The sequence below is a fragment of the Entamoeba dispar genome, genomic scaffold (assembly GCF_000209125.1).
Source record: "Entamoeba dispar SAW760 scf_1105229458281 genomic scaffold, whole genome shotgun sequence".
Classification (NCBI taxonomy): domain Eukaryota; phylum Evosea; order Mastigamoebida; family Endamoebidae; genus Entamoeba; species Entamoeba dispar.
Window position 1 is genome coordinate 3,713 of NW_001853114.1, and position 21,303 is coordinate 25,015.

Sequence of the window (21,303 nt, forward strand, 5' to 3'; positions counted from 1 at the left end):
TGCATGAAGTAGTGAAAGATAATGTGATAATGATCATATATTTCATTCCAGGTGTATCTAATATTTCCAATTTAATTGCCTCTTCTTCATTTTCAAACATTACAACTTCTAATCTATTTGTTACTGTTGAAGAACAATGAGAACAGCTTTTCTGTTCAATAAGACAGTTAAGTAATGAACTTTTACCACTTGATATAGGACCAACAAGAACAAATGTGTAGCTGTGAAGGGTTTTAAACAACATGAAAATGAATTTTAAGTTTTTTAGAAGAACTAAAGACTAAACTTCTCCTTGAATTAACTATTCTAAATGATTCCCTTTTCCCTTATTTCAGAATTTCAAGACAGGAATTATTACTCCTAATCACCCAGAATTCAATCTTTTGTTGAATAAAGAATATTTTAGAACTTTTCTTTTTGTTTTTATAAAATAATTTGATATTTTTGCTACTCACTATAATTATGGTACAATAAATTCTACTACCCTCACCAATTTAAAAGATTGATTATTGATAATTTGTTAGTTATTACAACTTTATTGAAGGAAAAGTTTACTAGGAAATAAAAGTAAAATTAAAGGTTTAAAGAAAACTTAGGAAAGATTGGACGATATGATGAATTGTAATACATTTTGATAAGAACCTGAAGGCCAATAATCATAATACAAAATTGAATAACAAGAACGGTTTTTAACAACAGGGATAGGAATCAGTATTGGAATATCAATAAAATCCTCTAATTCACTTGAATTTACTAGAAATGTTGAATCAACTAAATCTTGTACTGAAAGAGAAGAATTTTCGTTTGATTCACAAGAGGGAGAGTATGGTCGGTGTTCAACGATATATGGAAATAAGTCATCTTTCCACCAAAAAGGGATTGTTAAATTAATTTTCATAATATGAGTATTTAGTGGTTGCCAAATAAGTAATTGTTCAGCCTTCTCGAGAGTAAGAACTGAAGAATAAGAATAAATGAAAGTGACATAATACAGTTTGCCATTTAAATTAAATTCTTGAATTGTGTTTGGGTTAGCATCTGGACATGGGTATTTATTTAAGTCAATAACTATAATATTGTTTCCTTTATAATTAAACCAACTCCTCCCTTCATCACTTTTATGGTCAGGATCAATTGTAGGACCATTATATTTGTTATCAGAATATAATCCTTGAAATTTGTTAATTTCTTGGTTATAATGAAATTCTTTAATTTTTTCTTTAATACATTCTTTCATTCGTTCCAATTCTTCTATTGAGCCTTCATCAACAATATCATTAACAATACGCTCAATTGTTTCCCATCGTTCTTTCTTAAGACTCTCTTTCTTTTCAATATAAACACTCATTCACTGATTTTTAGATGAAATTTTAACAGATATATTTCATAGTTTCTTGTATTTGATATGATAAATAATAAAAGAAAAAACAAAATTCTAAAAATTAATTAAAAAACTAATAAAGGTCATAATATTACTCTATAATAATGATGATATTGTTTCTTTTATTTTGTTTGTTGATCAGTATTGTCAGTGCAACTCCAAAAGCTGATTCTGTTGCAATGGATTTGTTTATGGAACCAGGGGGATGTCTTAAATTGAAGGGATATCCATTTATGATTGAAGGACTTGCCATAATGGCTAAAAAGAAAATGAAAAATAAAATTTTAAGAAAGGCTAAAGCAGTTGCTGGAGATTAACTCTTAAATAAGACATTTTTATGTTTCATCATCTGATACAATCTTCTCTTTTTTATGAGGATGATAAGACTTTATAAAAAAGTTGAACAAAAAAGAAATAAAAAATCTAAAAAGTCATAATTATTTAAGGTTAGTAAGTTTCAATGGAAGTTCCAAGAATTGAAATTATTCAATCATATTGTCGAGGTTTTTTAACTCGAAGAGTATATAATAAAAGTAGTATATTTAGAAGATTTGATGTTATTAATGAATTTAGTACAACAGAAGTTTCATTTGTAGATTCAATGAGAAAATTGGATGTATTTTTTAATGAACCTTTGATTGAACGAGCAAAAAACCCAGAAACTACAATACTGCCATTATTAATGATTAAAAGTATTTTACCAAGAATTGAAAGTGTATTTTTAAATGGTTGTTTAATAGCTAATACTTTTGAAGATATTCGAGTTCGATGGAAGTATGATAGTTGTTTTGGAGATGCATTAGTGAAATGCATTGAACTTATGGCACCACTTGCAGAATATACATTATTATTTGAAACACAAAGAAGGAGTTTGGTAAGTGCTTTTAAAGTGAAAGGATTTAAAGAGTTTATTAAAAGACAAAGCATTATTAAAGATTTAAATGGATTATCATTTAATGACCTTATTATTATGTTTGTTGATATTTTATGTATAACGGATTAATAGAATAAAAATAAATACTTATTAGTTTAGGCCAGTTCAACGACTGATGAGATATCCAATACTACTTAAAGAACTTATCAAAAATACTTCATCTTTTCATCCAGAATATCAACGTCTTGAAGAGATTCAACTTAAATTTGAACAATTAATTTCAAATGTGAATACTCAATCAAAAATGCATGATTGTTTACTTGATGTATCTTCTTGTATTTGTTGTTCAGAAAATTTAGTTCAATCATGGAGATATTGTTTGTATTATGGATGGTTATTAATCAATTCACCAACTACATTATCATTTGCTTTTTTGTTTAATGATAGAATTTGTTACATCCAAAATGTGTGTGAATTATCACTAACAAATAACAAAACTCGCTATTTACAATGGGAACAATACCAACAAATTCGTTTCTTAGATGTTAAACGTTTTGGCCCTTCAGGTGAAGAACCAAGAACTTTTGAAATTCATTGTGGTACAACAATTGATTATCTTTTCTTTCCAGATGGTGAAGATTTTGAAGAATGGGTTAATGTATTAAATTCAACGTTAAGCCAATTTATTCAATTAACTAAAAGATTTTAATTTATAGATGAAAGTATATTTTTAAGTTTCTTTCATCAAAACGTCAAATTATTTATTATTTATAGGATAACAGGGTTTTTAGTCAAGTTTAAGAAACAGTAAAATTAATTAATAAAAAGAACTAAATAAAAATTAAATTATTTGTTAGGATATTATGGAAAGAAAGAAAGATAGTCGTGAGAAAGAACAAGTTAAGAAACCTAGAAGATTAAATACATTGTCTAAGAGAAAAAAAGAAATGGCTTCTATAAGAAGAAAGAGAAGAGAACTTATTAAAGAAGGAAAAATTAAACCACAACAACCTCAAACATTAGAAAGTAAACGTATTAAAGATGATTCTTTTGTTGATTTCCAAAATGATGAAGAGGCTGTTGAAGAAATTAAAAATGATGAATATTCAGCTTATTATAAAGGAAGAGAACCAAAAATTATTGTTACTTCAACAATTGCAGCCCATTCTAACACAAAGAAATTTGCTTATTTATTAAGTAGAATATTTTATAATGCACAATATTTTGAAAGAAAACAAAGTACTATGCATAAAATTATTAACTATGCAAAAAGAAATGATTATACTGATATTATTGTTTGTAATGATAATCATAAGGAGTGTAGTTTGTTATTTTATTAATATTTATTAATATTTTTTATAAGAATAAAATGTTTATTCAATAGCTGATTTATATATAATTCATATGCCTTGTGGCCCTTCTTTCCATTTCAAATTATTTAATTTAATGAAACCTAAAGATATAAAAGGTCACGTTACAGTTTCAACATGGCATGTTCCTTGTGAGTGTTTAACAACTGGGTTCCAAACACGACTTGGTGTAATGGTTGCAAGACAGTTAAATGCTTTATTTAGTCAAAAACCGAATTTTAAAGGAAGAAGAGTTGTTACTTTCCATTCTCAAAGAGATTTTATATTTTTCAGACATCATATTTATCAATTTGATGAAGCAAAAGATAACTTTGATCGTGCTAAAGGTCCAGTAAAATGTTTAATTGATGAATTAGGTCCTAGATTCATTCTGAAATTACGTTCTATTCAAAGAGGAACAATGAATACTGTTAACCCTGAATATATTTACTTCCGTAATATTGATAAAAGTAATCCTGATGATACTAGTAAATCTAAGTTCATGCTTTAATTTGATTGAAATTGAATATTTTTTGCTATAAAAATAAATCAATTATATTTTAGAAGTAACTTAAAAGAATGGTCTAACACTAACTGTAAAGGATTAATTACTAATTTAATTAATGAATGAATAAATGGTACTTCTATTATATTGTTTTCTGTTTTTAATAATATTTGTTTTGGAATAGTAGGTAATCCATAAATAACAATAGAATTACATTTGAAATAATTATGATGGTTGGAATTAAATGTTGTTGGATTACCCATTTCATCAAATGAGTAAATACGATAGTTAAATGAATTATTAAAGAAATTCATTGTCATTTTATAGAAGGGCTCATGTTGTTGTTTACCCTCAGACCAATACCAATTTGATGATGCTTGATAATTTTCATCTAAATAAATATTCATAGTGTATTTCTGTTTTAGTTGATTAATAGTTGATATTGTTTTTGATTTTTTTAATAATAAGATAGTATTTCCTTTAACAAAGAATGGAATAAATTCATAATCTAATTCCATATTAAACCATTGACCATTTGAATTTACTCTTTCATCAATAAGGTAATTATACCAAATTCCTTTTGGTATATAAACTTGAAGGTTTTGTGTTTCATTAAATACCCCACAGAGTAATAAATCATTATTAATCATCCATTCAGTATCAATAGAATATGTTGTTTGATCATTTGGGTAATTTAAAAAAAGAGGTCTTATAACAGGAAGAAATGAAAGTCGAGAGTAATAAAATGAAGAATACCAATAATCAATAAACTGATATCTCAAAGAAAAAGCAAATCTAATAAATCTAATATTATTAATAAACATAAACGGTTCTTTTCTATAACCATTTATTTCTCCATTACCACGAAAAAGAGGAAAAAATGTTTGTATTTGTAACCATCTAAGATAAAGAGTAGAATTAACAGTATCATAAAAACCTCCAATATCACTTCCAACAAATGAAACTCCAGAAATACTCATTGATAATGATTCTTTTACAACAGAATAAAGATTATCCCAATTTGATGATGTTTGGGTTAATATAACACCTCCATATTGTTGAATTCCACTATAGAATCCACTAGTTAATATAAATGGATAATAGTTTGATTGACTAACTCCTTCAAAAAGACTTTGAACATGTAAATTGCTATAACAATTATGAATTTCTCTATGTTCATATATTTTATGTTGAGCATTTCTAAATAATGTCATTTCATTAGAAAAATAAGAAGAAGGTTCATTATAGTCTGCCCATAAAGTTAATACAGGTGATGTTTTAGACATAAAACGATACCATTCATATCCTTGTTTATTTGTAAAGTCAACCCATCCAACAGAATTACAAATACAGTGATTTAATGTTCCGTTGATTAAAAAACTACCATTTAATAAAGATTCTGTTTCATTAAGTAAAAAAGTTCTAATAAATGGAAGAGCAGTAAATACTAATTTAATATTCTTTTTATTTACCTTATCAATAAATTGTTGAGAAATATCAGTGTTCATTGAAAATGATTGAAAATTAAAATTAGCATATGGAGAAAGCCATAAAGAATCAAATGGTAATTTAGTTTTTTGAAATTTCGAAATAGCTTCATTAATAGTATCATTTGAAAAATACCATTCTGCTGCTTGTTGATATCCAAACATCCAACGAGGAGGTAATTGTTGTAACCCTGTTAATTTCATATTTTGAGAAACAATAGATAAAGGAGAATCATTTAAAAAGAGAGTGACATCTATATTTCCTGATTCTGTAATATATCTAAATCCAGTAGATGAAACAGTAATAAATTGTTCAGTAGGGTTATTAAGATGAATACCATTCCATGTTCCATTTGAATTCATAAGAATGAATGGAATAGATCCTGTTAATGAATTAGGTGATGTAAGATTATAACCAAATGGATCAACATTAAATAAACGATATGGTTTTTGTGAAGGGAATAGCTCAAATTGTGTATGTCTTGGATATCCATACATTTTTGTATAATTTTTTAAATGAAGAGAGAATCCAGTTGAAGTTAGTCCATGCATTAAAAGATCAGTATGATTATTAAAATTATCAATTTGATTATTATATTTAATTGATTTAAACAATAATGAATCAATAATAATATCATTGAATTGAAATGAAGAATTAGTTATTTGAATGGTTACTGATTGACAATTAAGTGAAATATAATTAGTTTTATTATTTAATAAATTAAATGGTACTTTATTTAAAAAAGAATGAAATGGATATTCATATCGTTTAAAATAATATGGACCACTAATATGTTTTATTTTAAAACGAATAGTGTTATGTTTAAAACAATACAATTTCATAATAAATTTATTTGTTAAATCGTCATGAAAATTAATAGATACTTCTTTGTGATTATTTATTTCAAATGAATCAATACTAAATATCGTTTTGTTCTCATTGACTTTTTGAAAATACCAACTGTCTTCTATCTCCTGATATACATGAAACGAATTACTATGATAAATAAAGAAGAATATAATAACTATGAAAATTACCATAAAACCTTTTTATATTTTTAGTTCTTTTTAAGATTTTTTAAATTATATTTATAGATTATAGTATTAGAAATACTCTAAACAATTTAATTGTAATAGTCTGTCAGTCCTTATTTACTTTTAGAACCTTTGTTTGTAGTGAACTAATCAACATATTTTTATTATATCACTAAAGAGATAATTTAAAATAGTATTTTCTTGGAAGTTTATTTTGACACATTCCATCGATAGTTTTATTTATAGATTGTAGTAGTAATAAAAAATTGATAAAATAATACAATATTTAAACAGATAATTAAAAACTTATTTTTATTCAATTACTCCTTGTAATGAGTAAACAACTAAGACAAACTTTTGATGAGATGGATTTAAATAAAGATGGTGTCTTAACTTTAGTTGAATTTGTTCAATCAGCACAAAAGTTTGGGGTATCTTCTGAAAAAGTTAAAGCAGTTTTTGAAACTATGGACATAGATTCTTCTGGTACAGTTTCATTTGAAAGGTATGCTGCTTTTTGTTCTAATTAACCTGTTTTTAAAATCAAAATTAAATAATTGTTTTGATAAATAAGAAATAAAAAATAAAAAAGTAGAAGATAAATTAAAGAATTGTATAAAAAAAAATTATACAAAACCAACCTTTTTATAAATTTTACAAGTTTAAAATATTTAGATCTATTCATTTAATTAAAAGTATTTTTTATAAAGATGGAATTATTTGAAAATATTGATGGAGATTATCAATTACAATTTATTAGAGATAATGTTCATATAATTAATAATTGGACTGGACTAAGATGTAAAGAAATATTAATAGATAGTAAGTATGATTTATGGGTAGATAATAAAGCATATGTTTTAGCACATTATATTTATCAACAAAAGGATATTGTGTTTTTATTAATTTGTGATCAATATTTTTTTGGATTTTTTAATTCACAATGTTTACAAACATATAGTTCAAATAATACTCAATACATTCAAAAAGGAAATGAATTCTTTTCATTTATAATTTATAAAGAACATATCTCTCCAAAAATTTCAGAAGTACAATTTGGAAGAACAGAAATAATTGGAATCCCACCTAAAGAAGATACAGAAAAAATATTTGAAATAAAAGATGGAATGGTGTTAGATAGTCATTTAATTGCTACTTTTACACAAGACTTTCATAAAATTTATGGATTAAATAATTTAGAAACGAATATTCCTTTACAAATAAAACGATTTATTGTTCTAAAATTTGAATAATAAAATTGAAAGGATTATTTTATTATTTATTGATTTAAAGAAGTGATTTTTGTAAGTTGTTTGTTTCTGTTAAGATTTGGAAGTAAAATATAATTTAAGTATTTTTTATTTAAAAGATAGAACTAATAATTAACCAAAAAAACAATAAGAAAAATGAATTACTCACAACCGTTTGCTTCTATTTAACTTTTTTTTATTTTATATATTCTTTTTTATCTTTTATAAAATAATATTACTTATTTAATAGAATCCTTTCTTTGTTTCAAAATACTATTGAAGAAAAGGATACTGCCATGCTTCAACAACTTTGTTTGCATTTTGGTTTGGTTGACACTATGAGAGCAGAGATATGGAAAATTTTATTAGACATAAAACCAATTAAATTACCTAACCATCTTAATTTAACTATTGTAGAAGCTGATGTACCTCCATTAGTAAATAAATTGATTTCTGTTATTGGTCAATCAAAAAGAACTGAATTAATTAAAGACTCTTATTCAATTGCAACTACTTTAATTCAACCTAAAACATCTCCAAATTTTATTCCTACAGTAATTGTTGCTTTAGTATTTAATTATTTATACCCCAAAGAAACAATAGAATTTAGATTAGGTGGTGTATTTTCATTCTTAAATATGTTACAACCTTATTTTACTCATTTATATCCTTCTATTCAAAAAGGGTTATTTTGTTTAATGCATATTTTACTTCAATATCATGACCCTCAATTATGTCATTGTTTAGATTCTTTTAGAGTTGAACCTGTTCTTTATACAAACCGTTTCTTATACAATGTACTCTTCTCTACAGGTGAAACTTTAAATGACGTTCTTTTATTATGGGATGAGTTTATCCTTAATTCAAATAAATATCTTTTCTACTACGCTGTTGTTGCTTATTTAATTCAAATTAAAGATGACATTATGAAAGAAACTAAAAAGAATGAACTTATTACTTTACTTAAAGTTAAACGTATTTCTTCTGAAGACCTACGTATTGTCATTTGTCGTGCTGCTAGTTTAGAACGTCGTACTTTAACTTCCTTTAAACTCTTATTGTCTTCTTGTTTTAGAAATGAAGCAATGTTTCAAAGATGGTACTCACAATCATTAGGATCAACATTAGCTCTTCCAGTTGAACCTCATTCATTAGTAAATGATATTAAAAATGGAATGGAAGTTTTATTTATTGATTGTCGTACTCAAGAAATGTATAGAGGAGGAAATATTGGAAATGCAGTAAATTTTGATTATACTAAACGAGAAGATGAGAAATATGTTAGTAAATTTTTCCAATCAAAACCGCTTCAATGCTTAAGAGATCCAAAAAAATATATTCATGTAGTTATTTATGGATGTGGTGAAATAGGTAAAACTCTTCAACAAACACCATCATTAAGTGAGTTAACAATGATTATGCTTGATTTTATTAAACGTGGTATTAAAAGACTTGGTGTATTATTAAGTGGGTACCATCTTTATCATAAATTAGCAATGAATAAAACCCCAGGATTTGAAGTAATAAATCACATTCCTTCTGTATGTCCTCTTTGTACTCCTCCTGAATTAGCTAAACTCACAATGAAAATTACTGAAGGTACTAAGAAATTTACAGAAAAAGCCACTATTTTCTTTTCAAATTTATCACATCAATCTAATAATTCACAGGCACCACCTTCTCCTCAAAGAGGTTCTCAGTCTACAGTACATAAACCTTATTCTCCTATTCAACAAAACCAAACAATAACCCCGGTTAAAAGTAATACTGAAATAAAGGAACGTCAACAAATGAGAGTTTCATCAACAAAAGGAACTAATCAAATAAGTGGATTAGTTGAACCAGTTCAACCAATTTCAAATCAACCAATTCCTAATTTATTAGATTTGGGTCTTGAACCAGTTACTGATCCTTCATCTTCTACATCTTCTAATACAAATTCATTAAACAGTTCAGTTAACGCAACTCAAAATAATACAATTCCAATTCAACCACTTCCAAATATATTAGATATGCCAATTAAACCATTGAATATTGATACCTCAGCAATGTCAAATGGAGATATTAGTCAAAGACTTACATTTGATGAAGAATACAATGAAGAAGATGAAGCAGAAGAATCAAATTACTTTGATGAGTTAATGAAAGAAAGTCCAACATTTGAAGCTGACTATAATGTTGCTAGTGGAGATGCTGTTGATTGTTGGAAGAAATGTTTAGTTATATTAAGTAGTGTAGATATGCTTGTAGCAGAAAAGCCATCAGGAGATGGAGAGATGTTTTTATTAGAAGAAGTTACATATACAGACATTGAAAAGGTTTCAGCAAAAAAACAAAATCCAGAGATTTGTACTATTGAAGTAAATGGAAAACAAATTATTTTAAAAGTACAAAACAATATTGAATTTTTAAAACAACTTAATGATAAAATGAATGATTAAAAATAAGTGTTTTAATAATTCAAAAAAAAACATTTTAATTAATTATTTGTTAAAAAGTGTTTTAACTAATTTTTCAGATGAATGATAGAAATGAGAAAAGTCTTTTCTTTTGATGTTTACACAAGGATATATAAAACTTTTTTCTAGTTGGTACCAATGTCTAACTACATCTCTAAATAGTGTCTCACATGAAACACTTAATTTTCTTGCTATTACTTCTAAGAACATCATTTCTACAGATGAAAATACAAATGGTTTATAATCAAAACTTTCTGCAATTTGAAAATATTCTTTTCCCATTAAAGAACGAACAGAAAACATTGCAGTTTGTTGTTCATCTACAGTAATTTCATCAAATTCTGTTTGAATCGGTTTAAATGAAATCTTAAAAGAAGGTGGTGGATTGGAATTGTCAAAATCAAAGAACGCTCTAAAAAGATTTTCTTGTTCATGAACGTCAGTTGGACTTGGAATATAACTTTTTTTTCTTGTTTGTTCATAAGAAATAGATGCAATTAAAGAAGAATAACATTTAGTCAATATTTTAGTAATTTTTAAACTAGTTGAATGTTTACTTAATGAGTTATCTTTATTTTTTAATGGACTTTTAATACTTTGTTCTGTTTGATTAATAGACCTAATTGGTTTAAATAATGATTCTGCTTCTTTAGATTCATTAATACCGAACCACTCTTTTATTTCTTTAATAATGTTATTTTTTTCTTTTAGCTCATTCTTTATTTTGACTGGTCTTAATCTTTTCTCAGAAATACTAGATTCTAAGTCTTGGATAAAATATCCAGTTACCAGTCCTTTTATATTTTCAGTATTTTCTTGTTCTTCTTTTAATTCATCATCTTCTTCTTTTAATTCATCATCTTCTTCTTTTAATTCACTACCATTTTCTTCAAACGAATCAACATCATTAATAAATTCTCTGTCTAATTCACTTTCTAAGACATCGTCTAAACTTCTAAAAGAAATACTTTCTAATCCACGAGTCCTTCTTTTCCAGTTTTCAATAATATGATAAAGCGGAATATTTTTTGATTGTGTTTGTTGCATTTTTTTTTGAAAATTAACATTGGAACTAGTCATTGCATCAATAAGTTGTTCAACTTTCCCTCGTTCATTAAGTAATTCAATTTCATAACAAGTTGATACTAAAACATTTCCACAGCTATAACTGTATTTGTGTATATACTTATTAACAAAATACTTATCATTTATTTTATCCCATCCAAGGGTTGAAAATCTAACTGCTAGAAATATCATTGACATAAAGGTATAAACTGATGGATGACTTTGATGTAATGCACCATACAATATCATTGCTAAATCATAAAATCCTTCTGGAATATCTAATTCATTAATATAACTTTTCATAGATTCTTCAATAGTTAAAAAAGGTCCACCAATGTTGTAATGAAAGTTCCAATACTCCAATCTACGAGTAAAATGAAGTGAATCCATCATATATTGACCAAATGAATTAAAAATGAAATTACCAAATTTATGATCACTTCTAAGTGATTCGATAATGGTTAGATTACTAAATATTGGTAGTCTTTGATTAACAACATCTTTAAAAAATATTTGATAAGGAATTTTGTGACCACAACGAAATAAAGCAATATAAGTTGAAAATAATGGGAATTCTGAAGAAAGCCTTTTATTTAAAACAACTCTTCCCCTTCTATACTTTTCTATAGTATCAACTATAATATCTCCTGTTTTTTGGTAGTTTTTATTTAATCTTTTTATAGGCTTTAAATATTGTTTATAGAGGTCATCACTTTTCATGTCTCGACTAAGTGCCTCTTTAATAAATGGATCTTCAATACTACTAACCAAACTTTTTTTAAATATCTCATACTCTTTTTCAGAATATTTATTAACAGTATGTTTATTATCTGCTACATCTGAATATTTCAAATATTCTTGTTCTAACCAATTAGATTCGTTACCTTCTGGGTTTTCTTCATCCAATTTGTTAAAAAATCCTTCTCCACTAACTAACTTATCTATACCTTCTGACTCTTCTCCACCAAGTAACCTTTCCACCTTTTGTAATACCTCTTCTCCAAGTAATTTGTCTGTATTTTCTGATTCTTCTTCTTTGACCGATTCTTCTTCTTTGGCTGATTCTTCTTTATGTTGTGACTCTTTTTTCTTGCGTAAGTGTTCGAAGAATAGTTTTTTTTTCTTCAGATATGTTTCTAGTTTATCCCTTATTTTATATTTTTTTAACTGATTTTCATATGCCTTCATTTTGTTAAGTCGTTGGTTGATTAAATCTGTTGGGTCTTCACTATATCCTCTAAACTGTATAATTTGTTCACGAATATGTTTTAAAGCTTCTTCTATATCAACCCCATAAAATTTAGCCATTATTTCACAATAAATAAAAGAAATTTTTTGAAGAGAAGTAAAGTATGAGTCGTCTCTTGACATAGCCCTCTTTTCTCGAATATATCGCATCTTTAACTTTTCTTTTAGCTCTGCCCTTCTCTTTATAATTCCAAGACGTTTGTTTAGTCCAGCTCCTGTTTTAGTAATTCTTCTTAAAGGCCCGAGTTTTGATCTTGTTTCTGGTTTGTCTGCATTTTTAAATTCCTTGTCAATTTTTAAGGTATAATCACTTATAATATTTCCACACTGAACACAAATTAATTGTCCAGTAATACTTTTATCAATTTGACTCCCTCCACAAACTGGACAAGTCGAATCATCTGACATTAGAGTAATTTAAATAAGCTTATTTGTTTTTTTATTAAAAAAAAAAAGAAATCATAAATTTAATAACATAAACTAAAAAAATTATTATAAACTTAAAAACAATAAGATATTTTTTTTGTAATCTATAACACAATTCTTAAATTAAAATTTAATATAGAAATAGTGATAAATTACATGTTTATCTAAAACCTATTTGACATCTTCTAATAAAGCCATGTACAATTCACCAAAGATATGTTGTTTCATTCAAAATGGATAATCAAAACATCCATCGTTCATGTCCATCGCAGTTGGGCTTTGTTGAATAATAACATTTTTTTGTTCTTCTTCATTTTGTTCACTATCATTACTGCCATTATCATTTTCTTCATTGGTTAATTCGTTAGCAATTGGATCTTCAGGTCGTTCAACAACAACTGGTCTGCGTTGAGTATAGTCTTCAATAAGAGAATAACTTGCAAGACTAGCAGAAGTACAACTGTCAACCATTTTGAGAAGTTCAGAAGTATTTTTACAAGCAATTGGACGAACAACTTCAGTTTTTACTGTTGGTACATAAAGAGTACTCATAAATTATTTGATATTACAGTTCACTCAATAACTCCCTTTTATATATTTTCAATATAAATAAAGGGTTCATTCTTAATTATTGTAATTTTTTTCTTCTACTTTCTTAAGTTTATCCTTTTTTTTTACTTTTATTTCCTTAAATTTAATTTAAGAATTCTCTCTCAAACTTTTAAGTTGTGAAAAAAATTTTATTCACTAAAAATCCAAAAGGTCTTACATTTGTGTTTTCTTTTTTTTTTATCAATTTGATTGATATCTAATATTTCTTGTTTTTTTTTAATACAAAAAAACTTCAAGATAGCTGTGAGTGGATAATGAGTTGAATATATTATTTTTTTTTTTCTTCGAAAATAAAAGAACGAAAGAAGAATCAAATCGACGTAAAGTTACTTCTTTCACATTACAAAAATACATTTTAGTTAATGAAATCTCAAATTTTTAAAGATCTTTAAAGGTCTTTGACTGCCAATAATTTATTTTAAAAAAAAAACTTTATAAATGTTATGAATCACAAAATTTTTAGAATGAGGGAACTAAAAAATTAAAAAAAACAAAAATAAAAACATGAAGAGAAACTCCTTCCAAAACTTACTATTGTATATATCTTACTAGTTTTTTAGTTTATTTAGTTCATTTGATATAGATTTTTTGAGAAAAGAAATCTTAAAGAGATGGTTTAAATTATAATGTTACACGTTGAATACCACCATGAAGATGGAACAATGGAATTACTTAATATTCCTATTACACAAACAACAGAAAGTGATATTTTGAGAATTGCAAACATTGCAGATCCTGAAAATTATGAAATAATAACAAAAAATAATGAAAAACCAAGATATATTGATGGAGAGTCATTAATTCTTCATTTAACCATTGAAGAAAATGTTAAAAGAGATATTAATGTTTTTCAACAGATTGGTTCAGTTTTACATAAACAATTAATGTTCAATTTAAAATCAAAATTTATTGATAAACAATACATCACCCTTTTTATTGAATATGGAGGGGTATTAAAATTATTTGATTCAATTGCTCAATCTGAAGGAAACACTCAAAGTTATGCTTTAAATGCGTTATTAGTATTAATGTCAGATGAAATAGGGTTTAATGCTGTAGTTCAATGGGAACATGCTAGTGACATTTTATATTCTTTATTAACAAAAGACACTGCTGCAACTATTTCTCGGCAAGCAGCAGAAATATGTACAGTATTAACTACCTTTTGTGGGTCTGATGGTATTGAAGAGGCAGCTGGAAAATTTGCTACAAAAAATGGAAAAAGAAAGTTTGAAAATTTAGTAGAGTTGGCATTGTCTGGAGATATCCAAACATCAGAAAATGCAATGCTTCTTATAGACTCATTAATGATAGGAGAGACTAAAGATACAATCATTTTATTAATTAAAGAGTTTGATGTTTTAAATAAATTAAAGTCATGTAATTCTGAAATTATTCAAAGGTGTTTAAAAAATATTAATACAGAAATTGTTGGAGAAACTGGAAAAACAAAAAAGGGATGGGATGATTTAAAGTTATTAAGACCAGAAATGAATGAAATAGAGAATGAAAGAATTTTATTAGACAAAGAATATAATAAATTATATAGTGAATTAAAACAATTAAAAGAAAAAGAGAAAGTTATTAAAAGTGATATTGTAATGAAAAATACTCAAATTAAAAAACTTGAAGAAGAAGAAAAAGAATTAAATAATAAAAGTATTCTTATTGAAGAAAAAATTAAAAGTATTTTAGAATATCCTTCAAGAGAAACAATGATTAATGAAATTAAAAGTAATAAAAAAATTATTGATGGATTTGAATTTGAAAGGACATTATTAAAAAATAAACTTGCTGATATGGAATTTAGAGAAAAACCTCAAATTCAAATAGAAGATGAAGTTACTAATGTTTTTGATGAACAATTAACAAACCCACCACCACCTCCTCCACTAATGCAAGGAAAAGGTCCTATTAATATTGAAGGAAAACACTGTATTGAAGGATATTTAAGAAATGCATTTGTATTATTACAAAGTAGAATCAATAATTCATTATTATTAAAAAGTATTAATGGAGAAAATAGAGACGTTGATGAACAAACAATGATGATTGTAATGAATATAATTAAAAGAGCTAATTTAAAAGATTATGAAAATATTACTTCATTTCAAGAGTACTCTACACTTGATCAATATGCTCTTAAAATTTTGAAAGAGCCTTTTATTAATCAAAAAATTCAAATCAGTATTCAATGTAATCAAGTCCATAATAAATTGGATGATCTTTTAACTCCATTAAGAACAATAGATGCTGCTTGTAATGCAGTAAGAAAATCTTCAGCATTAAAACCTGTACTTGCAACACTATTAAATATTGGTAATTTTGTAAATAGTGGTTGTAGTCAATTAGAACGAGCAGATGGATTTGGAATGGAAATTCTTCCTCTACTAAAATTTATTGGATCATCTCAAACATACGCTGAATTTTTGACAACCTCAGTTGATGTTAAAAGTGTAGAAACAGAATTAAAAGTATGTTGTGATGTTAATGACGACCTTCAAAATGTTATTACCTCGTTAAAACAAACAGAAACATCAATAGTTGGAATTAATAAAATCTATGCTGATATGATTTCATCTGGTAATAACTTCGATTCTATCAAAAAAGAAATTGACATTATTACTAAAAAAACAAGAAGTTATCTTCAAAAAGCCTTGCAAACGGAAAAACTATTCAAAGAGACTTTATTCTTTTTTACTGCTGATGAAAATGCTTCTAACATTTATACTACCTTAACATTTTTTGGTATATTTGCTGAGTTTATTACAGCACTCACTCTTGCTGCTAGAGTAGAAGAAAGTAGGCAAAAAATTATTAATGAAGAACTTAAAACTAATTCTTATGCTCCTGGATCAAACGAAGACCCAATGACTCAAATTATTGCACAATTAAAATCTGGACAAATTGGAAAACAAATGCTAAAGAAATAATTATTTACATTCATTGATATTACATTTTTTATTATCTTTCCTGAAAGGAAAAATAGGGAATTTGTTTTTATTGAAAGAAAAAAATGGTAAATTTTAATTAAAAGCATACCCAGCCTCCTTAAGAACGTCAAAAATCTTATCACGATGTTCTACTCCATAACACTCCATTTGGACATCACATAAACATATCCCAATAGCAGAAGTTGCTGGTCTTCTTGTTGCAACACCAACAACAGTTGCTTTTTCTTCAGTAATATGAGCAAGAAGATCCTTAATAGCACCTGGAACATCTGCAATTTCAACAGTGAATTCAACTCTTCTTCCTGCTTTAACAAGACCTCTTTCAATAACTTTATTAATAACATTAACATCAAGATTTCCTCCTGAAACAATACATACAACATTTGTATCTTCAGTAAGTCCTTTAATCTTTCCAGACAATAATGCAGCTACTGGAGTAGCTCCAGATCCTTCACTTACTATTTTACATCTTTCTAACATTAATAACATAGCTTGTGCAATACTTTCTTCATCAACAGTAACAATTTCGTCAACGTACTTTAATAAAACTGGTGCTGTTTTATCACCAGGAGCTTTAACAGCAATACCATCAGCCATAGTTTTTGCTGTCTTAACACAACAAATCTTGTGTTCTGCTTTAGAAACTGCCATTGATGGACATTCAGCTGCTTGAACACCAATAACTCTAATTTCTGGTTTAATTTGTTTAGCAGCAAAACCAACTCCAGACATAAGTCCTCCTCCTCCAATAGCTCCAATGATAACATCACATTTTTCTAATTGTTCAAGAATTTCAAGAGCAATTGTTCCTTGACCAGCCATAACCCATGGGTCATTAAATGGATGAACAAATGTCTTACCTTCTTCTTTACATAATTGCATGGCATAGGCTAATGATTCATCAAATACTTTACCATGAAGAACAACTTCTGCTCCATAACCTCTTGTTGCAGTGACTTTAGCAGTAGAAGCAAATTCTGGCATAACAATAGTAGCTTTACAACCTGCACTAGTTGATGCAAATGCAACTCCTTGTGCATGGTTTCCAGCAGATGCAGCAACTACACCTCTTTTCTTTTCTTCTTCAGTTAATGTAGCAATTTTATTAACAGCACCTCTAACTTTAAATGATCCAGTCTTTTGTAAGTTCTCTAACTTTAAATACGTTTTACATCCTACTTTCTTAGAGATAGTGTTTGAGTATTCTAAAGCAGTATAATAAGCATATCCTTTAATTCTTCTAGACGCAGCATATACATCACTAATTGTAATTGGACATTCAGTATTTGGAATATCTCCAACAATATCATGTGGAACCTTTAAATATTCACTTCCATTGGTTGTAGTGGACATGAAGAAAATGAATAAATTAATGAAAACAGATTAATCGTTTTAAATCCATTAAAAAAAAAAAAGGAAACGAAGGAAGGACTTTCTAGAAAAAAGGAGAATAACAAAGATTTGGTAATTAGTTGAATTGGAAAGAATTAATATAAGTTTAATTTTTGTTTTATTTAACGAAAAATAAAGAAAATTTTTCAAATGGTTAAATGACTCCAAAAAAAAAAAGAAAAAAACGTTTGAACTAATTATAATAATCTTGGTTTAATGACCAATAAAGTCCTCACTATAAGTTCTTATGTTTGTTCAGGATTTGTTGGAAATAGATGCGGGATGATCATTTTGGATTCATTCCAAATTCAATCCATATTTGTCCTAACTACACACCTTGCAAACCATACTGGTTATCCAGTTGTTGGAGGAAATGGAGTATTACTTAATGATTTTATATCAATTATGGATTCATTAGAAGTTAATCATTTGGATAAAGATATTGAATTTCTTATTACAGGATATTTTCCATCTTCAGATTTAGTTAATGAAACTATTAACCGTGTAAAAAAAATTAAAGACAATAAGAAAGTATACTTTTTGTGTGACCCAATTCTTGGTGATAATGGTAAGATGTACACTAAGTCTGAAGTTCAAGACTCTATGAAAGAATTAATTAAATATGCAGATATTATTACTCCAAACGCAACTGAATTATCTTTTTTAACAGGGTTAGAAGTTAATTCAGTTAGTGAAGCACTTGAAGCATGTCATGTTCTTCATGAACAAGGAATACCAGTAATATTAGTTACTTCAATTAAAGAAGGAAATAATATTATTCTTTTATGTAGTTTTAAAGACACACTAAATAATAAAAATTTTATTATTAAAATTCCTCGTATTGAAGGAGATTTTACTGGAGTAGGAGATACTTTAACGTATACTTTATTAAGTTGGATTATTAAAGGAATTCCTCTAGAACATGCAGTTAATAGAGCTATAACTACTCTTCAAACCATTCTTAAAAATACTGATGGAACTGCAGAAATTAATATCATTAATTGTATTCCTTATTTAAAAGGAACTGAAGAATCTTTTACAATTACTTACATTTGAATTTACAAAGTATTTTTAAATTCTTTTATTTTTTAATGAAATTAAAATTAAAATTTATTAATAATTAATAAAAGTATTATAAATTATATAACAAATTACTTTTCTATTTCTTGTTCATTAATTGATATATCTTTTTCTTTCTTACTTAAATTAATTGATACATATTCACTTGAAACTTCAGAACTATTTAGTAATGAAAATGATTTTCTTTTATGTATATCTATATTTTGTTCATTAGAATGACTACTTCCTCCTGTTTTAGTTGAACTTTTTTTTGTATTAGTATTTGTTAAATTAACAATAATAGGTAATAAAAGGTTTCCAGCTTCTTTAAATGTTGGACGTTCATTTGGTTTTGGTGCCCAACATTGTTCAATAATTGTTTTTACCAAACAATCATCTGAAATAGGAAGTCTTTTTCCTGAACATACAAATTTTAAAATTGATTCTGAGTCTGGGAATTTTACTGAGTCATATGGTTCTTTTCCTAACCATATTTCTAACATACAAATTGCAAACGAAAATACATCTGATTTTAATGTCATTTGTTCTAACTGGAATATTTCTGGTGCCATATACATTGGAGTACCAATATTTTGTAATGCAATATTTCCTGAAGATTCAATAAATGATCTTGATGTTCCAAAATCAGTAACTTTAATTGTTACAGCATCATGTGGATTATTTGAATAAACTAAGATATTATCTGTTTTTAAGTCACGATGAACAATATCATTTTCATGTAAATATTCCATTCCACGTGCTATATCTTGACAAAACCTAGTTTTTAAAAATTCACTCATTGGATTTGTTTTCATATATTTTCTTAATGACCCTAATGGACAAAATTCTGTTACTAAGCATAGTGTATCACTTGACACTACACTTCCTATGAAATTTATTACATATTGACATCTAATTCTTTCCATCATTTCTGCTTCTTGCATAAAGTTAGGTAATAAATCATTTAAATCAACTAAATCTGTTTTTAATACTTTAACTGCAACATCAACCTTTCTCCATTCTGCACGATAAACAATACCAAAAGTTCCAGAACCAATAGGTGGATGGAATAAATTAATTTCTTCATAATCTAATTTTGTTGAAAGAGCAGATTCAACTTGAAGATTTAAATAAACATGGAATTTATGAATACCCTTTAATCTATCCTCTTTATTTTTCTTTGATTTACTTTGGCCACTTCCATTTGAAATCCCTGAACTACTCTTTGTTATTGTATGACCTTTATCTGTAGAATAACTTGATGTCGTATCACTTTTATTTCTTAATTCATCTGAAATATCACTATTTTGGCTTGAATTAATTTGTAGTACTTCAGGATTATTCTTTTCTATTTCTTTTAAAATAGACTTTAATTTACCATACCGGAGTGTTACCGGAACACGTTCTTTTAAAATGGTAGTACATTTGACTATTAAATTAACTGTTATTATAATAGAATCTCCAGGTCTAACTGTCCCAATTACTGGACTGAACATAATATCATACTTTGGATATTCTCCACAATGAAATGTAAAATAAAGTGCTTCTTTATAATTATTTTTTAATTCAACAGTTGTTTGAACAGGTTCGTCTACTTCCATTCTATTATCAATATCCTTAAAATTGATTAAAGGATTATCAAACTCAAAGTAATGTGTATTTGTTCTTATATCAATTTTTTGTGAGTTTGTTTTATTAAATGGAATAATTGTACTTTCCAAAAATGGTAAATCGGTTTGTGCTCTCCATTCTTCTTTAATTTCTAATGTTAATTTTTTATATTTAAACATTATTATAATTAATAAACATAACCATACTAATATATATAAAACTACTCCAGAACTTGTTTCTATCTTTAAAAAAAGTCCAATTTCTAATGAACGGCAAGATGTATCTCCAGTTTTGTACCATCCTGATTGACACTCACATTCATAACATCCATCTCCTCCATCACATTCTTCTCCATCATTAAGGATTTTATTACCACACATCATTGATAAACAAGATTTTCTTGGTGTATAGTATGGACTATATCCTTCTTTACAAATACAGTGGTCACACCCAATGCCTCCATCACATTCTTCTCCATCATCAACAATTCCATTTCCACAAGTCTTTAGTGAACATTTAATTGTTCCATTCAATAACATTGGGAAATATCCGTAATGACACATACAAGTATCTATATCACATTTAATATCATCCTT

General features: G+C 26.7%; 13 protein-coding genes across 13 annotated transcripts in view, besides 18 other annotated features; 6 read left to right on the forward strand and 7 right to left on the reverse strand.

Moving 5' to 3' along the window:
• The window catches only part of EDI_012150 (uncharacterized protein), a gene marked incomplete at both ends in the record, with an annotated part of 546 nt that extends 541 nt beyond the window's left edge, over positions 1 to 5 (reverse strand). The window contains one exon of the mRNA XM_001733203.1: positions 1 to 5. This exon is cut by the window's left edge and continues 541 nt beyond it. Within this exon, the coding sequence (XP_001733255.1) occupies positions 1 to 5 (5 nt within the window).
• Positions 6 to 592: 587 nt separating this feature from the next.
• Positions 593 to 1,348, reverse strand: EDI_012260 (uncharacterized protein; the record flags this gene model as incomplete). The annotated part of the gene is made up of 1 exon (XM_001734406.1): positions 593 to 1,348. One exon carries the CDS (start codon positions 1,346 to 1,348, stop codon positions 593 to 595), a length of 756 nt encoding a protein of 251 aa, XP_001734458.1.
• A 60-nt stretch (positions 1,349 to 1,408) lies between these two features.
• Positions 1,409 to 1,462: a sequence feature (AT_rich).
• A 379-nt stretch (positions 1,463 to 1,841) lies between these two features.
• Positions 1,842 to 2,964, forward strand: EDI_012270 (Rho/RAC guanine nucleotide exchange factor, putative; the record flags this gene model as incomplete). The annotated part of the gene is made up of 2 exons (XM_001734407.1): positions 1,842 to 2,353; positions 2,415 to 2,964. The coding sequence occupies 2 exons, from the start codon at positions 1,842 to 1,844 to the stop codon at positions 2,962 to 2,964; spliced, it is 1,062 nt and encodes a 353-aa protein (XP_001734459.1).
• Positions 2,965 to 3,063: 99 nt separating this feature from the next.
• Positions 3,064 to 3,107: a sequence feature (AT_rich).
• An 11-nt stretch (positions 3,108 to 3,118) lies between these two features.
• EDI_012280 (U3 small nucleolar ribonucleoprotein imp4, putative) lies at positions 3,119 to 4,115 on the forward strand (the record flags this gene model as incomplete). The annotated part of the gene is made up of 2 exons (XM_001734408.1): positions 3,119 to 3,578; positions 3,640 to 4,115. 2 exons carry the CDS (start codon positions 3,119 to 3,121, stop codon positions 4,113 to 4,115), a joined length of 936 nt encoding a protein of 311 aa, XP_001734460.1.
• Positions 3,584 to 3,626: a sequence feature (AT_rich).
• Positions 4,116 to 4,153: 38 nt separating the features above from the next.
• EDI_012290 (alpha-xylosidase, putative) lies at positions 4,154 to 6,439 on the reverse strand (the record flags this gene model as incomplete). Its single annotated transcript, XM_001734409.1, has 1 exon — positions 4,154 to 6,439. One exon carries the CDS (start codon positions 6,437 to 6,439, stop codon positions 4,154 to 4,156), a length of 2,286 nt encoding a protein of 761 aa, XP_001734461.1.
• Positions 6,164 to 6,231: a sequence feature (AT_rich).
• Positions 6,289 to 6,323: a sequence feature (AT_rich).
• A 204-nt stretch (positions 6,440 to 6,643) lies between the features above and the next one.
• Positions 6,644 to 6,690: a sequence feature (AT_rich).
• A 197-nt stretch (positions 6,691 to 6,887) lies between these two features.
• Positions 6,888 to 6,948: a sequence feature (AT_rich).
• Positions 6,949 to 7,165: 217 nt separating this feature from the next.
• Positions 7,166 to 7,340: a sequence feature (AT_rich).
• Position 7,341: 1 nt separating this feature from the next.
• EDI_012300 (uncharacterized protein) lies at positions 7,342 to 7,884 on the forward strand (the record flags this gene model as incomplete). Its single annotated transcript, XM_001734410.1, has 1 exon — positions 7,342 to 7,884. The coding sequence occupies one exon, from the start codon at positions 7,342 to 7,344 to the stop codon at positions 7,882 to 7,884; it is 543 nt and encodes a 180-aa protein (XP_001734462.1).
• An 83-nt stretch (positions 7,885 to 7,967) lies between these two features.
• Positions 7,968 to 7,999: a sequence feature (AT_rich).
• Positions 8,000 to 8,037: 38 nt separating this feature from the next.
• EDI_012310 (uncharacterized protein) lies at positions 8,038 to 10,322 on the forward strand (the record flags this gene model as incomplete). Its single annotated transcript, XM_001734411.1, has 2 exons — positions 8,038 to 8,054; positions 8,132 to 10,322. 2 exons carry the CDS (start codon positions 8,038 to 8,040, stop codon positions 10,320 to 10,322), a joined length of 2,208 nt encoding a protein of 735 aa, XP_001734463.1.
• Positions 8,064 to 8,130: a sequence feature (AT_rich).
• A 9-nt stretch (positions 10,323 to 10,331) lies between the features above and the next one.
• Positions 10,332 to 10,378: a sequence feature (AT_rich).
• Positions 10,365 to 13,061, reverse strand: EDI_012320 (uncharacterized protein; the record flags this gene model as incomplete). The annotated part of the gene is made up of 1 exon (XM_001734412.1): positions 10,365 to 13,061. The coding sequence occupies one exon, from the start codon at positions 13,059 to 13,061 to the stop codon at positions 10,365 to 10,367; it is 2,697 nt and encodes an 898-aa protein (XP_001734464.1).
• Positions 11,152 to 11,211: a microsatellite.
• A 26-nt stretch (positions 13,062 to 13,087) lies between the features above and the next one.
• Positions 13,088 to 13,217: a sequence feature (AT_rich).
• Positions 13,218 to 13,307: 90 nt separating this feature from the next.
• On the reverse strand, positions 13,308 to 13,631 carry EDI_012330 (uncharacterized protein; the record flags this gene model as incomplete). Its single annotated transcript, XM_001734413.1, has 1 exon — positions 13,308 to 13,631. One exon carries the CDS (start codon positions 13,629 to 13,631, stop codon positions 13,308 to 13,310), a length of 324 nt encoding a protein of 107 aa, XP_001734465.1.
• Positions 13,632 to 14,098: 467 nt separating this feature from the next.
• Positions 14,099 to 14,131: a sequence feature (AT_rich).
• A 34-nt stretch (positions 14,132 to 14,165) lies between these two features.
• Positions 14,166 to 14,194: a sequence feature (AT_rich).
• A 123-nt stretch (positions 14,195 to 14,317) lies between these two features.
• On the forward strand, positions 14,318 to 16,624 carry EDI_012340 (uncharacterized protein; the record flags this gene model as incomplete). Its single annotated transcript, XM_001734414.1, has 1 exon — positions 14,318 to 16,624. The coding sequence occupies one exon, from the start codon at positions 14,318 to 14,320 to the stop codon at positions 16,622 to 16,624; it is 2,307 nt and encodes a 768-aa protein (XP_001734466.1).
• A 93-nt stretch (positions 16,625 to 16,717) lies between these two features.
• Positions 16,718 to 17,998, reverse strand: EDI_012350 (threonine dehydratase catabolic, putative; the record flags this gene model as incomplete). Its single annotated transcript, XM_001734415.1, has 1 exon — positions 16,718 to 17,998. One exon carries the CDS (start codon positions 17,996 to 17,998, stop codon positions 16,718 to 16,720), a length of 1,281 nt encoding a protein of 426 aa, XP_001734467.1.
• Positions 17,999 to 18,253: 255 nt separating this feature from the next.
• EDI_012360 (pyridoxal kinase, putative) lies at positions 18,254 to 19,093 on the forward strand (the record flags this gene model as incomplete). Its single annotated transcript, XM_001734416.1, has 1 exon — positions 18,254 to 19,093. One exon carries the CDS (start codon positions 18,254 to 18,256, stop codon positions 19,091 to 19,093), a length of 840 nt encoding a protein of 279 aa, XP_001734468.1.
• Positions 18,843 to 18,871: a sequence feature (AT_rich).
• A 10-nt stretch (positions 19,094 to 19,103) lies between the features above and the next one.
• Positions 19,104 to 19,184: a sequence feature (AT_rich).
• Positions 19,185 to 19,188: 4 nt separating this feature from the next.
• Positions 19,189 to 21,303, reverse strand: part of EDI_012370 (serine-threonine protein kinase, putative) — a gene marked incomplete at both ends in the record, with an annotated part of 3,711 nt that continues 1,596 nt past the window's right edge. The window contains one exon of the mRNA XM_001734417.1: positions 19,189 to 21,278. Within this exon, the coding sequence (XP_001734469.1) occupies positions 19,189 to 21,278 (2,090 nt within the window). The remainder of the gene's footprint in view (positions 21,279 to 21,303) is intronic.
• Positions 20,865 to 20,902: a sequence feature (AT_rich).